The sequence below is a fragment of the Mesoplodon densirostris genome, chromosome 19 (genome assembly GCF_025265405.1).
Source record: "Mesoplodon densirostris isolate mMesDen1 chromosome 19, mMesDen1 primary haplotype, whole genome shotgun sequence".
NCBI classification, from domain to species: domain Eukaryota; kingdom Metazoa; phylum Chordata; class Mammalia; order Artiodactyla; family Ziphiidae; genus Mesoplodon; species Mesoplodon densirostris.
In genome coordinates this window covers 52,396,340-52,411,803 of record NC_082679.1, presented here as the reverse complement: position 1 = coordinate 52,411,803, position 15,464 = coordinate 52,396,340, and the positions used below count along the sequence as shown (strand labels likewise).

At 47.1% G+C, this 15,464-nt stretch overlaps 1 protein-coding gene across 1 annotated transcript in view; it reads right to left on the bottom strand.

The window, feature by feature from the left end:
* HYDIN (HYDIN axonemal central pair apparatus protein) overlaps window positions 1-15,464 on the bottom strand; it is a 445,256-nt gene that overhangs the window by 21,988 nt on the left and 407,804 nt on the right. The window contains exons 69-79 of the mRNA XM_060083501.1: window positions 14,411-14,508; window positions 13,450-13,657; window positions 12,067-12,279; window positions 11,456-11,594; window positions 10,243-10,408; window positions 7,151-7,298; window positions 6,513-6,720; window positions 5,830-6,051; window positions 5,214-5,383; window positions 3,139-3,337; window positions 1,214-1,372 (exon numbers count right to left, since the gene is read on the bottom strand). Coding sequence (XP_059939484.1) covers window positions 1,214-1,372; window positions 3,139-3,337; window positions 5,214-5,383; window positions 5,830-6,051; window positions 6,513-6,720; window positions 7,151-7,298; window positions 10,243-10,408; window positions 11,456-11,594; window positions 12,067-12,279; window positions 13,450-13,657; window positions 14,411-14,508 — 1,930 coding nt within the window. The remainder of the gene's footprint in view (window positions 1-1,213; window positions 1,373-3,138; window positions 3,338-5,213; window positions 5,384-5,829; window positions 6,052-6,512; window positions 6,721-7,150; window positions 7,299-10,242; window positions 10,409-11,455; window positions 11,595-12,066; window positions 12,280-13,449; window positions 13,658-14,410; window positions 14,509-15,464) is intronic.

Here is a 15,464-nt window from a genome sequence, read left to right as displayed (position 1 = left end):
GATGAGATTAGCGCCCTTATAAAAAGGGACACCAGAGAGCTGGAGCTTGCTGTCTCTCTGACATGTGGGGACACAGTAAGAAGGTGGTCGTCTGCAAGCCAGGAGGAGCGTCCTCACCAGAAACTGACTATGTTGGCACCCTGATGTCAGACTTCCAGCCTCCAGAACTGTAAGAAAATAAATGTCTGTTGTTTAAGCCACCCAGTCTGTGGTGTTTTGTTATGGCAGCCCAAGCTGACTAAGGCACACCTTTATATTTCCAGCATGTAGCACGGATTTACTGAGTAAATGTAAGAATGAATTGAATGAAGGAATGGATATAGTCCACCCTCAAAACGAAATACACCTGGTCCATTTTCAAAGGGCCACCCAAACACTGTGAGATGGGTAGATGGCAGCCAGGACTGTAGCTTCTCTATTTAGGGAGCTCGAGGACATGGATTTGGCAACAAGCATGCTTCTTTCACACAGCGGATTGAAGTGTAAAGAGGGACAAGCTTTTGGGGGCAGATGAGTGATGTATATCGAAACATACTCTTCCTTTTGGTCCAAGAAGCCCACTCCTAGGAGTATGTATTAAGCAGAGAGTCATGGATTCACAAAGAGTTTTGTTTACATGGATATTACAATGCTGCTTATCAAATAAAAAATCAGGAACACCTGAAATGAGCAGAAACAGAGGATTGGTCCATCTGTATAATGGAGATATAGAGGAACAAATGATACTGAATGCTTAGGAGCTATTTCAAGTTGGGATAAGCAGGTTTCAAAACAATCTGAACATTAATATCTTATTTTAAAAATGTGTAGGAAAAACAGGGGAAAGATAGGTACCAAAATGTTAAGTGATTATTTCTGGGTATGCGATTATAGGCGAAATGTTCTGCTTTGTGATTTTCCGTATTTTTCAAATTTTCTGCTGTGATGATATACATATATTCATTAGAGCCCAGATCTTCTGAGTCCGTCAAGGGCAGTTCTCTTTCTACATCACTGTTGCCCTCTAGAGGCATGTAGCCTCTCCAAGCCTTGGTTTCCTTACATGTAAAATGAGAATAATAGAAGCGCCACCCTACACTGTTTCTGTGAGGATGACCAGAGGCAGCAGAGGAAGAGCTCTCAGGACTGCCTGGCACACACTGAAGGTGCATCGGGGCGGGGGGTGGGGGGAGGGATGGGGCGTGAAGATGCCACTAGGGGCCCGAGCACCAACCTTGGGTTCCTGGAGTTCTGGAATCGAGAACAGCGCCGACAGGTTAAATGTGAGCTGGGCTTGGCTGTTGTTCATGACGGAAATCGTTTTCTTCACCACCTGTCCAGGCAGGACAGCTCCTAACTTCACAGTCTTATTGGCTGGATCGAGGACTAAAATCTGTGGGATAAGAAAGAGGGCAGGGAAGGAGGGTTCATCAGTTAATGAGAAAAAGAAATACGATACGTGTACCCTGGTGAGGCAAGGCTGGGTCCCTCTCTTTCTGTGTCCCTCATTCTTCACATTGGATGGGCATGTGCCCACTCAACAAACATTTATGTGCTTAAAATGCCCACTAAACAACTTGTTGCACAATCACATAATTACGGCTGGGTTCAGAGATGTTAGGAAGGAAAAGCTCAGGGTACAAGGGGCTGAGCCAGCCTGGGGGTGAGGGAGGCTTCCCTGAGGAAGGCAGGTTCCTACTGAGAGCTAAAGGAAGGGTGGGATCCTGTGGGTTTGCATCAGGGTGGTGTGGGGCTGGATCCCGAGGGAGGAGACACGCTGTGGCGAGGCCCTGAGCTGGAGGGAGTGGACTGGTTAGGCCCGTGGCTGGGAGTGAGGGGGGGACACGGGAAGACAGTTTGGAGAGGGGTCAGGTTTTCTTCTGGGAGAAGTGGGAAGCCAGTGCAGCCTGGAGTGGCCCCATCAAGTGTGTATCTTGGGAGGGTGCTCTGGCTCGCTCCTCTGTGGAGACGGACTGGAAGAGGGCAGGAGAGAGAGCCGTGAGGAGTGAGAGGTGATGGCGGCAGTGGAGGTGGGAGAAGCAGGTACATTTCAAAGTCCGCATCTAAAGTACTGATCAAAATGCTGGCCTGGATCAGGCCAAGGTCAGGCTGGGCCTTGTCCTCCAGGATGACGTGGCCCACACGAATAGCACCCAGTGGTCACTGTCATTTGACCAGTCACTAAACTGCACCCCTCCCCTACACACTCCTTCTATCCTGCCCATATGTTTCCATTTTGTGCACAAAGGCGAGGGTCTCCAGTCCCTCCCTGTGAACTCCTGGAGGCGAGAGAACATGCTTAAGTCTCCTCTGCAGGATTTCTGCAAAGCACCTGACACAATGGGTGCTGAACGAGTGGTGAAAGAATGAACACTCGAATGAATCAATGACATCAGAAGAGATCCCATCACGGGCTCAGGTGCAGACACACCAGGTGGCCTGGTCCTGTTGCTCTCTGGCTTGATGGGAAGGCTGCCGGGAATACACCCCTCCCATTTTCTCTTGGTTGCTGAAATGTCCCATGCCTTGCCGAGGATCTTGGAAGGTCTTCAGTTTTCCAAAACTTCCTATTAAATGCAAATACTCCCACCAGACAGACACCTTAAACGTTAACCAGACACTGGGAGGAAAGGGATTAGCAGCAGGACTGGACCATTCCCTTCCTATGAGGAGCACCTGGTTAGAAGGAAGGCCCTCAGTCAAACAGGATCCTGGGAGGTGTGGCTGGCTGGAGAATGTCAGTCTGTGTGGTGTTTAGGAAAGATGTCCCATAACTGAAAGGTACGTCTGCATACAGAGCTTAAAACAAGTCTCACCTCGTAACCTGAAAACACTACACGCCCTAATGTGGGACGAAAAGGACATGCTTGGGATGCTGCATCTGATAGTCTCAAACTTCTCCAAGAAAGAGAGTGTTTCTCCAGTGATCTCCTGTGATTACTTGTATCCTTTGATACAGTAAAGTTTGATATTGAATGAGATCTATGTGATTCACTTGGGTCTGATATGACGATTCACCCCTTGGTGGGACTGGCTGACCCCCTGACAGAGCAGCTTGGGGGCAGGAGACTTTGAGGGGGTGGCAGGTGGGCTCAGGCGGGCAAAGAAGGGCAAGAAGGAGGGGGGCCAAGCCCGAGGATCTCCCCAACTGGCTCTTACCTTCATGTCAGTGCCTTTCCCTTTGATTTCAACTACTTGTTGTGAGAGCCCATTGATTTCAAAGGGGATGAGTTCTCGATAATTGATACTTTCTCGAGGATAAAAGATGATGGGAATCTCCAATGTCTTTCCTGGCTTCACCACATCAACTTGGAAGTTCACCTCGAGGTGGCTGGTGTTGGTGTACAAACACTCTAAGCTGGAGAAGATCAGGAGGAAGGTGTGTAAGCTCTCGGATGCCTGACCCAGAAGGGGAGATTTTGTCCCTTGTTTCTCTGAGCTGGATCCACTGCTGGATGTCCTGCCCAGTTGTCTTGGAGTCCAAATGTAAGGGCTGGAAGGGACTTCAGCAGTGATCCAGCCCGTGGTCTCCTGGGCACCGTCGAGTTACTTCCCCCAGATCACATCCAGAGATCCTGGCAGAGCCAGGCCTCCAATGCAAAGTCTCATGACCTTTTGCCCAGTGCTCTTTTCACTTTCTTTATCCTCTCTTCCTTGATAATGCAGCTCACAGTTTTGTACCCTTTCATAAGAAGGAAGCAGGTACATTTCAAAGGGCTTCCTGAAGTAACTGGGTGGTAAAGCACAGTGCGGAGGAGTATGTGTCCAGAGTCAGACAGACAGGAGTGTGGATCCGGGCTCTATCCCTAACTAGCCATGTGACCTGAGAACAGTTTACTCAGCCCATTTGGGTCTCTGTTTCCTCCTCTGTAAAATGCGGGTAGTGATGGCTACCTCATAAAGTTGTTGTGAGGATTAAATGAGATAAAGTGACTAAATCAGTCACTAGACAGGGCACAGAGGAAACATTCCATAAAGGTGAGCTATTATTATTATTGCTAATTGCTCAACTAGAAGGGACCTTCAAAGATCATGTCCACCCTCCTTCACTTGTGGGTAGGAAGCACGCAGACCTCCATTACAGCCTCTCCTCATCTGCCTTCTGGGTATTTAGAGAAGGACTCTAGCTAAGGCAATAAAATAGAGCGTAATGCCTTAAACAAAGTTAAGACTCAGATTAAGTTAAATCAGGCAAGGAGGAGTGTAGGTAGATAAGATTTTAAATTAGTATTTAAAATTACACGACACTTGGAATTTAACATTCAGGAGAATCATCATCATCACCAGCACCATCATCACATCACCGCCACAACAGTAGCAGCAGATTAAAAACACTGAGCATTTCCTACGTTCCGGGCACTGTACTCTCTCTAAAGGAACTAATTTAATCCTTCTAATAGCCCTATGGGGAGGTATGACTATCCCCCACTTCAGGCAAGGAGACAGAGGCACAGAGAGTTTAAAAATTTTGCCCAAGGTCACATAGCTAGGGAAGTGCTGGGATTTGAACCTAGACCTGTGCTGTGTGATATGGTAGCCACTAGACACATGTGGCTCTTAAAGTTAAAATTAATTAAAATAAAATAAAATAAAATAAAGTTCTGCTCTCCAGTGGCACTAGCCACATTTCAAGTGCTCCACAGCCACGTGCAGCTATAGGCTACCGTACTGGACAGTGCAGATATACATCATTTCTGACATTGAAGAAAGTTCAATTGCAGAGTACTAATCTGGAGAACTTTGAATAAACATAGGTCTCTGGGCCAGTTTTGTTTTCTTAGATCTGGAATAGGGCCCAGAAACCTGGACCGGAACATTCTACACAGGGATGGCACAGAGAGGCTGGATTTGAATCAGAAGGCTCAGGCTCAGTTTAGATCTGCCCTTTACTGCAAGGTCACTGGCCTGAGAAATTAACTTTTTAACTCTCCAAACCTCAGTTCCCACATCTATTACATGCGGAAAATAAACGGAAGCCATCAAACCTCTTGTCAGGTCATTCGGCATTGCCCTCCTCATTTCCAGAAGGGGATTTTTTTTTAGCAGAGTAGCTCATGGCTATCCAAGTATGAGTGTTAGCGGTGGGGAAAGGAGACTCAGGATTCACGCCCACCTGTGTTTGAGGCTTTCCCATAATCCTTCCTTTTCTGTCCTGGCAGGACCTCACCTGTGTGGAGGCTGTAGGACCCACAGGAGTGGCAGAATCATCTGGAAGCTCTGGGAAGTCTGCTTACCTCACAGACGTCTCTTCTTTGTTGGTGACAACTAGGATTTGTTTGTATGGGGGCATCCCAGCTTGGTAGATGAAGCAGGTCCCAAAGTTGTAGCTGGTGAAGGAGAAATGGACGGCTGGGCTCACGGCACAGCCTGAGATGCTGCACAAAAATGTTGGACCGTGGCTGATCTGTGGGAAGGAAATGGCAGGTGGAGTGTGATTAGAAGTGAGAGGAAAGGGCCCTTACGCCCTCAGGTGAAGGAGGGAAACAGTCGAGTGCTTAAAAAAAATTCAGGTCTCAGGGCTCCATCTGCAGAGATTCTGATGAACAGTTTACATGTTTATTTAAGGAAAGCAAGGTGGACTACTCTGCAACTGGGCCCAACATGGGCTCTTGCTTTGCTCCTGCAGCGATGATTCAGCTTGAAGGCGGAGGGGTGTGCAGAGACTGCCAGTCCTTACCCAACATCTGCCTCCCAGGGCCTCCTCATTAGCAGGACTCTGGCTGCCAATGTGCCTGGGAAGCATGCTTGACTTCCCATCCTTCCTTGCAGCTAAGGGTGGCCATCAGACATAGTTCTCAAGACAGAATGCTGTGAATGCGTTCAGTGTTGGACAATGTTAAATGGTCTCACCTTGATTTTGAGTTCCAGGCCCTTCAAGACACATTTCTTAAATGGCTGGAAAGACAGGGAGGCGTGTGCACTCTGCCCCACATCCACACTGCCATCCATGGGTGAAAATTCCAAGTACTGCAGCAGGGACTTGGGGCCGGATAGCTCTGCCTGGAAGCTGACGTTGAACTTTCCGGTGTTGATAAAGCTGAATTCACACTGGACACGTTCATTCAACTCCACCTGAGAAAGAACAGAGTTGAATGTTGAGTGAATGCAAACCGTGGTTCCCTGCTGTGGGGTCAGGATATGCTACATGTTGGGGGAAAATACCCTTTGGGAAATAGTGATGGCAGATGATGTGCGTGAGTCGAGTATCATTAGCTCAGAGAGTCCAGCAAGAGCTACTAAGTGAGCAGAGTGAGATGACGATTTAATTCTTAGATCTCACTTGGTAGCAAAACATCCTTCTGTAGGTTTAAGACAAGCATTTCCCCCTTCTCTCCCATCTCTCCACCCTCTGAAGAGTAAAATAAGCTTTCACATCAAAACCATACACATTCTGGGGGTGGAGCTGCTCCTGGCATGTTTCTGTTCTCCTGGTCTCCCCGGCATTTGAAACAGAGATTCAGCCACTACTCACTTGTACTGCTTTTCCCAACCAGTGTGGAAACAGAGAGAGCAAGGCCCTCTCACATCTTTACCTCATAGAAGTTGAGAGTGGTGGTCTGGTTGGGAGTCAAGAGAGTGGTGGTGCCAGTCTTGTCCTTGCACTTGACCTCTACATTCATAGAGTAGCCCTCAGCCTTGACATTTAAGGTCAGAGGGTGGGCTTTCTTTTTCACATTGCAGATCAAATTGAAGTTCACTTCTCCTTCCTGCTTCGGTGTGAAGAAAATATCAATTGGAAACCTGTTTGGGAAAGAAGACAGCAGATTAGATAACTAGACCAACCTGTTAAAGAAGCTTGACTACTAAACTATTATACACTAGGAGGAAAAGGCATCCTAACTCCAAATCACGATGAATTTTGAAGATTTGCCAGGCACGGCAGGCCACTGCTTCATGGATTTGCAAACACAGTGGATAGCAAGGAAAAGAATATAAACAGAAGAAAATACTGAGAACAAGAGCTTAAAGCTCTCAGTGCTCTACGATTCACGAGGAAAATTCACAACAGGGAATAAGTAGGAGAGAGATGGACTTGTAATGTCTAAGTTTTAGAGTGGGGAGCGACTTCAGGGATGGGGCACCCTAAGGGAAACCGATTCTCCTGGCTGGCGGGCCTGGGACCCTGCCATGCTGGGCGAGTGCAGTCCTGGGGGCCTTCCTTTCTGTTTACCTGGACAGCGGTGGCACCCAGCCTTCCATGGGACATACGACCAAGCAGTTGCTGAAACCTTCAGAATACCGGGAGGTGTCCTGGAAGGCAAAATGGAACCGCTGCTCCTCCTGGTTGGTGATCTTCACGGTCTCCCTGGCCTCTCTGCCTGCGGGGGGAGGGAAGGGAAACACCGCCCTCAGGGAGGCCTCCTGCCGGCTCCTGACCCACCTCAGGAGGCACGAGGAAGCCTTCGTAGAAGAGGCTCCGCAGCTTCCTTCCCTTCCTCTTCCCAGCTCCTCGGCCTCCTCTCTTCCTTCTTTTTGCTCTACAAAGGTCCTTCCTCCCAAAGGGACTCTATCTCTTCCTTCTAGAACTTTACCCCATCAACTGCCTGTTCCTCTTGGGTGGCTGCTCTGCCTGGGTCACAGCTCTCCTGGGATCCTCCCTTGTTCCTTCAGACCCAATGCCTTCCTGCTTTTGTTAATGGGGGCTGGTAGGCCCCTCAGCTCTGCCCATATCTCTGCAAACAACCCCTGCATCGGACTCTTTCGAATTAGGCTTTGGGTATGTCACGAGTGTGCTGACAGGGCCCTGACTAATACATCTCCTATCACTGTTTTGCTTTTTCTTACTTTCCTTGACTATTGTAGAGCATTTATTTTTCCACATGAACTTTAGAATCATTTTTTCCAACTCCCCCCTCACCCCAATCATTTTGCAACTAAGGTTGTCAGATTTAGCAAATAATTTTTTAGTATAAGTATGTCCCAAATATTGCGTATTGCATGGCATTCTGAACTATTATTCATTGTTATCTGAAATTCAGATTTAACTGTGCATCCTGTATTTTATCTGACAACCCTAGTTGGGACTTTAATTGAAACTCGATTAAATTTGCATTTAATTTTGGGAGAATTGACAAATGTTCAGATCTTGTTTGGGGGCATTTTAATAAGATTTTATAGTTTTATTCATATAGGTCCTGTGCTTTTCTCGTTACATTTATCCTTAGCTATTATATAGGTCTTATGAATGGAATTTTTTGTTTGTTTCTAGGTGCTTACTGCTAAAAGAAAGAGAAACCATTGATTTTTGCACACCTCTTGCATCCAGCCATTCCTACATTATCTTGTTGATTCTAGTAGTTTTGCTTTTCTCTAGAGTCTCTTGAGGTTATCTATGTATGAAGTCATCAGCAACAGCATAATGAGATAATTTTGCCTCTTTTTTCCCCAATGTTTATGTCAATTATTTAATTTTCTTGTTTTACTGTATTTGCTAAAATCACTAAGAAAGGGTTCAATAATGACGGTGATAATGAACATCCTTGCCTAATTCCTGATTTTAATTGAAGTGACTTTAGTAGTTTATTACCAGATAAAATCTGCCCCTTGATTTTGGTTAATCTTCTTTATTTAATTTTTTTTTTTTTTTTTTTTGCTGTACGCGGGCCTCTCACTGCTGTGGCCTCTCCCGTTGCGGAGCACAGGCTCCGGACACACAGGCTCCGCGGCCATGGCTCGCGGGCCCAGCCGCTCCGCGGCATGTGGGATCTTCCGGGATCGGGGCACGAACCCGTGTCCCCTGCATCGGCAGGCGGACTCTCAACCACTGCGCCACCAGGGAAGCCCTAATCTTCTTTATTTATGTTTTTCCCTCTATTCCTATTTTACTATTAGAGCTTTTGTTGAGAATGTCTGCTGAATTTTAGCAATGATTTTTTTTTTTTTTTTTTTTATGGTACGCAGGCCTCTCACTGTTGTGGCCTCTCCCGTTGCGGAGCACAGGCTCTGGACGCGCAGGCTCAGCGGCCACGGCTCACGGGCCCAGCTGCTCCGCGGCATGTGGGATCTTCCCGGACCGGGGCACGAACCCGTGTCCCCTGCATTACCAGGCGGACTCTCAACCACTGCGCCACCAGGGAAGCCCCAGCAATGACTTTTCAGTATATATCAGTATGATCACCTGGTTCTTCTTTAATCTGTTGATGTAACAATTATATTGAAATGCACCATCATTGCATTCCTAGATTAAACCCTGTTTCTCTTATTATTCTTATGCTACATTGCTCATTTATTTGTTCAAAACCTTACTAAATGCCACAATCTCCTCCTATCTGTTTATATGTATCAGTATAAGAAATGTATGGAAGTAAGACACATCATATTGTTAACACTGGTTTCCTTTGACAGAAAGGAAAGGATGAGATAGAATGGGGGGATGATTATTACATTTTTCCTTATACAATACCACATTGATTGACGTATAAAGAATATTACTTTTATAAATAATAAAATCTAATGAATTACTAAAAAATCCTCTGACTTTAGTTGTATTTTACACACACACACACACACACACAAAAGATCACATCCATGTGATAGATTCACAGTGTTATAAGGGACTTGCTAATCACTTCCTTTATGTCCTTCAAGTCTCACCTCAAATGTCACCTTCCCACTGCCCACTAGCATTCCTTATTCCCCTACCCTGCTTTATTCTTCTCTGGAACACTTATCAACATCTGACATGCTATACATTTTGCTTTTTCATGTTTTGGTAGTCTGCTTCCTGCTACTAGAATGTAACCATCATGACGGTCGGGACTTGGGCTTTGTCCATCGCATTCCCAGCTCACAGAAGAGTGCCTGGCTCACACAGGGGGCTCAGTAATATTTGTTGAGCTGTATAAAAGTGTGAAAGGGTGGCAGAGAAATGTGATCACTTTGGCACAGAACAAGCAGCAAACAGATACAGCCATAATCTGGGGGCACATGCAAGCAGGATGGGGCTGACATGAGGATCTGGAAATAAACATCGTCAGTCCAGGCCCCAAAGGAATCTTCCAAGTAGGCTCTGCAGCAAGCCTCCTAAATTTCCTTAGGTTATTGGTGTGTGGGTTTAGAAGACACTTGATGGAAATTAGATTGAGAGGTTGAGTATTTTGTGGCCTTGTGAATAGTGATAGAGGCCCTCTGATATGCTTCTGGAAGGCACCAGGAAGAGCTCCCCACCCATGTCTGCTCCTGCAGCGCATTGCTGGGCTGGTCCCACGCCCCTCCCCCACAGGTCATGCCAATTCTAAATGTAAACCAACAGGGCAGCCTTACCAATGAGGAGACAACTGAAGTTGAGATGTGACTTGTCCAGATTGATGAGAGGGTCAGTGGCTTTGCCTACCAGCAGGAAAGGGACTGTGATGTTGTGTTCGGGGATTAAGAAAGTCCAGAATGCTTCCGAGATGTCCAGATGGAAAGGTGTGAACTGGAAGATGATCTGAGAAGGCAGTTTGTAGCAGAGCAGTTAGAGGCACTCCTGTGTGTCTCCTCCACGTGCCCTTAGAGGCTTGCCCGCCCTGGGGTTACGCTGGCTGACATCACCAGGTCATCACTTCCTTTCCACCCTCTTTGTAAGGGTACATAAGTTTAGCTGTACCAGCAACATCAATCTCTGTTGGCCCAGCCCACCAAGTATTTCTAGGGGGGTCTACCCCACTCACAGGCTCTGCTGGCTAGGCTGCCATATTTCATGCCATGTCTTTGGAGGGCATGTGAAAATGGAAAGATTCAAGGTAGAAGCTTGTAATTTGGGCTTTTTCTGAAAAGTCTGGGAGAACTGGCAATGTTGAGCCCACTGCTCTGTATGGTGACCTTCCAGAGAAGCACTGTGGCCAACTAGCCCTGGTGCCCATCATTCCCTATCACTGTCCCCTTGGCCTGCATCATCCATTTGTATGGTCTTCCTGAAGGCAACTGAATTCGGAATTTCCGTTTCATGGATTTATTTCTGCCTCCAAGATTCTCTGTGGAATTTACAGGACATAGGGCCCACGGATCTGTTTTGGCCAGCAAGTTCGTATTTCTTTAAGTCTGTCCCTCTGCTCTAAATCACTGTGTGGACATTAGGACTAAACCATGGAGCATGACTCCACTTTTCTGTTTTGCCCTTTGGCCTGACCAAGTAAAAATACATCTGTGTCCTTTCATTGCTGTCAGTCCCTTGGACAAAAATAACTCTTTACTTCTTATTCTTGTATGAGTCCTAGTAGAGTCCCCAGGCATTGGTGTCCAACTCTCCTTTCCTTGCTTTAATAATCTCAATTTTTAAAACTTCTGTTTCTCCATGGCCTACCAAGAGAGCTCGGGTTTGTCTTGTCCATGAGGACTGCCTAACACATAGAGTAGCCACTCAAGAAACACTTGTTGATGGACACACCCTTAGGCTGTTCTCCCTAACTGTACCCATGCTCTACCGCAGACCTGCTATGCAGAGGGGCATAGAGTTAATAAAGTCCTGGGTCAAGCGGTCCCCATTCATACACACCTCAGCTTTCTTTTCAGGGAGGATGAGGCCCTTTTCTGTAAGGCATATGAAGGCTGGAGGGTTCTGGAGACTTTCAATTTCTTCAGAGACCCAGCAGAAGGAGTAGGTGCTATTGGTCGGGTTCAGTATTGTAAAAGTCCTGGCCGAGGGGGGGAAGAATCGATAGCAGAGAGTGAGAGAGGGGCTTGAGGATTAAGAGGAACTTTTCTAGACTGTTCCCTAGCATACTTCCTTTATGTGGGAATCAGAACCGTTCTGAGCACTTCGTTACTGCAGAAACAAAAACTGCATCTCACTTGGGGATCCCAAGTGTGGCTAGAGTTCTGGATTTTGGAATAATAATGACACCAAGGGCTCTTCTGTCCCAGTGATCCTCTGTGGTCAAGGCAGTGGTCAGGGATCCTATTTTTATGTCTTCCAAGTTTTCCAGAGTGTCAAAACTAGGGAGACAGAAGTCAGCTTCCTCACGGAGGCAGTTCTCTAAAGTCAAACCCCAGGATAGCAAGCGTGCTTCTACGTGTCAGTCTAGCTTGCTACTCTGAATGCCTCCTCTGAGTTTTTAGAAGGACTGACGGATATGAATTCAACTAGTGCAAACCTAAATGACTCACCGGAGATTCTTCCCTCCTATGCCCACGCTGGTGAACTCAATCACCCGGGTGTTTGGATCCAGAGCCCCACCACTAGGCCCTCGGAGAGCTGGGTTGCGCCGATGACCGCTGATGTAGTCCGAGTCTTTCAGGTCAAAATGGCAGAAGGGCAGGGAGCTCCGCCCTTTTGCTGACAGGACTGGGCCTTGCTCTCCAGGTGGCAGGTTAGGAATCCTGAGAGGATAAGGTTATTTTGGTCTATTTTTAACTTTTTAATCAATTTTTGCTTTCGTGGTTGGAAATGAATATGCCACCCACCAGAATGTGAGCTCCATGAGAGCAGAGGCTGGGTCTGTCTTGGTCAACAATACAACCTCAGTGCCTTGAACAGTACATGATACATAGTAAGTGGTCACTAATTAGTTGTGGAGTGGATGGATGCATGAATGGGCAGAGTATGAGGGGCCTGAATTCTGGTTCCTTCTGTGTACCTTACTATGGCCTCATGTTATTTCCTTTGCCAATGGTGAGAAAACCTCCCTGCTATAAGGTCAGCACAGTCTCTTTCCCTCTGGGCTCTTTCATAGGCATCTAGTGGGATACGAAAAAGGACTCAGACATCCTTACAAAACTACCCTGAGTTCCTTGGAGAAAGTACACTAGTTGTGAGCAGACCTCGAGCCCCAGCACCAAGCTTAGGTGGCCCAGGTGTGGGAAAGGTCCCTGCAGTGTGATTGCAGGGTTTCTATAGGTCTTATTGTTCACATAGGTCTCTGCCACCCCATGCCATGGATCACAGACTTCCTCTAAGGTAGGTGTTCTCCATGGAGCTGGCTGGGGAGTGGGTACCACATCAGGGACTTTTGTTGCCAGATGTTACTGGATTGACTCTCCTCTAACTGGACCTGGGCCCCATCTGTCCCTCGCTTACTATGTACCAGGTCCACCTCCTCCATCGCCACCACCACCTAATGTTTATCGTACTTATTGCGTGCCAGGCACTGTTTTAAGCTCTTCACTTGAATTAGCTCATTTAGTCTTCACAACTCTACAAGGTGGGTATTGTCATTTGCATTTTACATAGGAGGAAACTGAGTCTCAGAAAAGGTACAAGAAAGCTTTCCCAAGTTCACACTTGCCCCAGGACTGGAACCCAGCTGGCTGCCCACCATCCTGTTGCCCAGAGGAATCCTGTATGTGGCTGGGAAGGGGAGGTGGGCAGGAGGCAGGGTCTACAGAGGGTTGACGAGCTATACCAAAGACTGGATTCTCCTTGTTCTCCAAAGGGAAATGTGGCAACGTGGGGCTGAGGAGGGGTCTGGGGCTGGAAAGAACGTTGGGCGTGGTGGGACAGAAGAGGGGCTAGGAGCTGCAGCGCTTTGTGCTGGGAGATCATCTCCTTACTGGCAGAAAAGATGGCTCTCGAAGTCTCCAGCCTCCATTGGGGAGAATTTCACTTTGAGCTTCTGAGTCTTCCCCACGGGCACCATGCCCGAGACGGGCTCCACAGAGAAGGGTGGCAGGGAAGCTTTGTTCCAATGGTCCATGGCACCGTCCAGGGTGCTGCCCGTGTGCAGCGTGCCCTGGCTAAGCTGGTCATTTTGGGAGAAACCTGGGGGCAGATAGAGCGCCAGTGATATTCTGCACCTGCAGTGGGAGGGCAGGTGTAAAGCAGCCCACTCACAGGCCCTGGGCGCCCTCTGTGGGCTCACCTCTGCTAGCAGGTATACTTTGGGCCCTGGGGCCCAAAGAATGGGCTCCCATCTCTCACACGAGACTCATGAAAAATACTTCCATTGATTACATCAAGTTTTCATGTTTGTTTCCTTTTGGCTCAAGGGGGTGGGTCAAGTAGATGTCTGTGGGTCATGTGCCTCAAGAATAATGGGCTGTGAACATAATGTTTGGAGAATCATTGCTTTAAAGTAGGGGTTCATAATCTGGGGGCCCATGGAAAAGGGCTCATTAGCAAGGTCTGGGAATCTCCAAGTTGAAAGAGAATTAACGGATAATTGCCCACTAAGTGTTGGGCTCTTTTTAAAGTGCAAATTGGGTATGGGTGTGTATTTTCCTGGGGAGACAGTTCATAGCTTTTATCAGGTTCTCCAAGAGTCTGTAATCTTCTAGAAGGTTAAGATCTAAAAGAAAAGATGCCTAGGGATCTGTGTGGGCCCCAGGAAGGCAGATCTCAGCTCTTGAGTTTCTCAGGCCCTTCTGGCTCTGCAGATGCCAGGAGGCCTCTGTTCTGCTTCTCCTTTGCTTCTTAGGGGGCCGTTGGAGCAGTGCTTGCTTCTCCACGAACAAGGCTCTTGTACTAACTGGGGACCCAGTTCAAGCCCTGGGTTTTACCCGTCACCGCATTTACCTTGGTTATCCGGCATTGCAAAGCTGACAGCCTTTGCCGTCTCTTCTGAGATCCAGCTGAATTCCAGCTGCACATTTCCTGAATTAATCAGTTCAAACCTGCAAACAGATCAGGGAATGGAATTGAGAAATGTGCTTCAGATTTTTGTCCTGTCTGCACATCATCTGTACCGTTAACTTTTTTAAGTCAAGTCACTTCGTTTCTTAAATATTTCTTCAAAGACAAGTTTTAAGCAATTTTATCTGAAATCATGCATGCGATATGCTAGTTATATTTCCTTCTAAAACACACACACAAATATATATATAGCTATTAAAAGTAAAAGTATGCAGATGTTTAGCACTTCAATCGTCTTGCGTACTACCAGCAGCCTGTGCAATGAGCTCTCAGCCTGCATCATGGTAATCCTGAAAAATTCCCATGAGAGAGGAAACAAACTCTATTTCACAAGACAGCACCTCCCTCGGGTGCAAATTCCAAAGCCTCTCCTTTCCTGAATCACTTTCCACCAGAAACCATGTCCCTGCGGTCAGAAACCCTTTGACTCCTGCCTCAGATGCCTTCACTGGCTGAGACACATACTTGTCTCAAATTCTCAATTAGTGGAGACTTTTCTTGTCTCAAGTTTCCCTGCTCTAAGACAAGAACTGGGAGATAGAGGCTTTTTCTGGAATCACGATTAAACTTGATCACAGTCACAGCAAGAGGATGAGGCCTTGATGTAAGAAAATGGTTGTGCAAGAGAAAGAAACACACATGCTCTTCCCAGTTTTAGGGGAGAAGTAGGAGCTGAGAGTTGCGGGGGGCGGGGCAGTAGGTCTAAAGGTGGGGTTTAGGGGTTAGATTCCCATTATCCGGTCCAGGTAGACCATGTAGCTGTGCCTGAAGTCAAGTGCTTTGGCCTCAGGGGCTTGTGTGAATTTATGAATTGTGTGAATTTATGAGCACTGGTCTTTATCCTAAAGCAAATTTTTATAAAGAGGAGAAATCTCAGTGGCACAGAATACTCCTAGTAAAACGCATTCTTGGTTTAGGTCCAGGAGTGAACAAATGC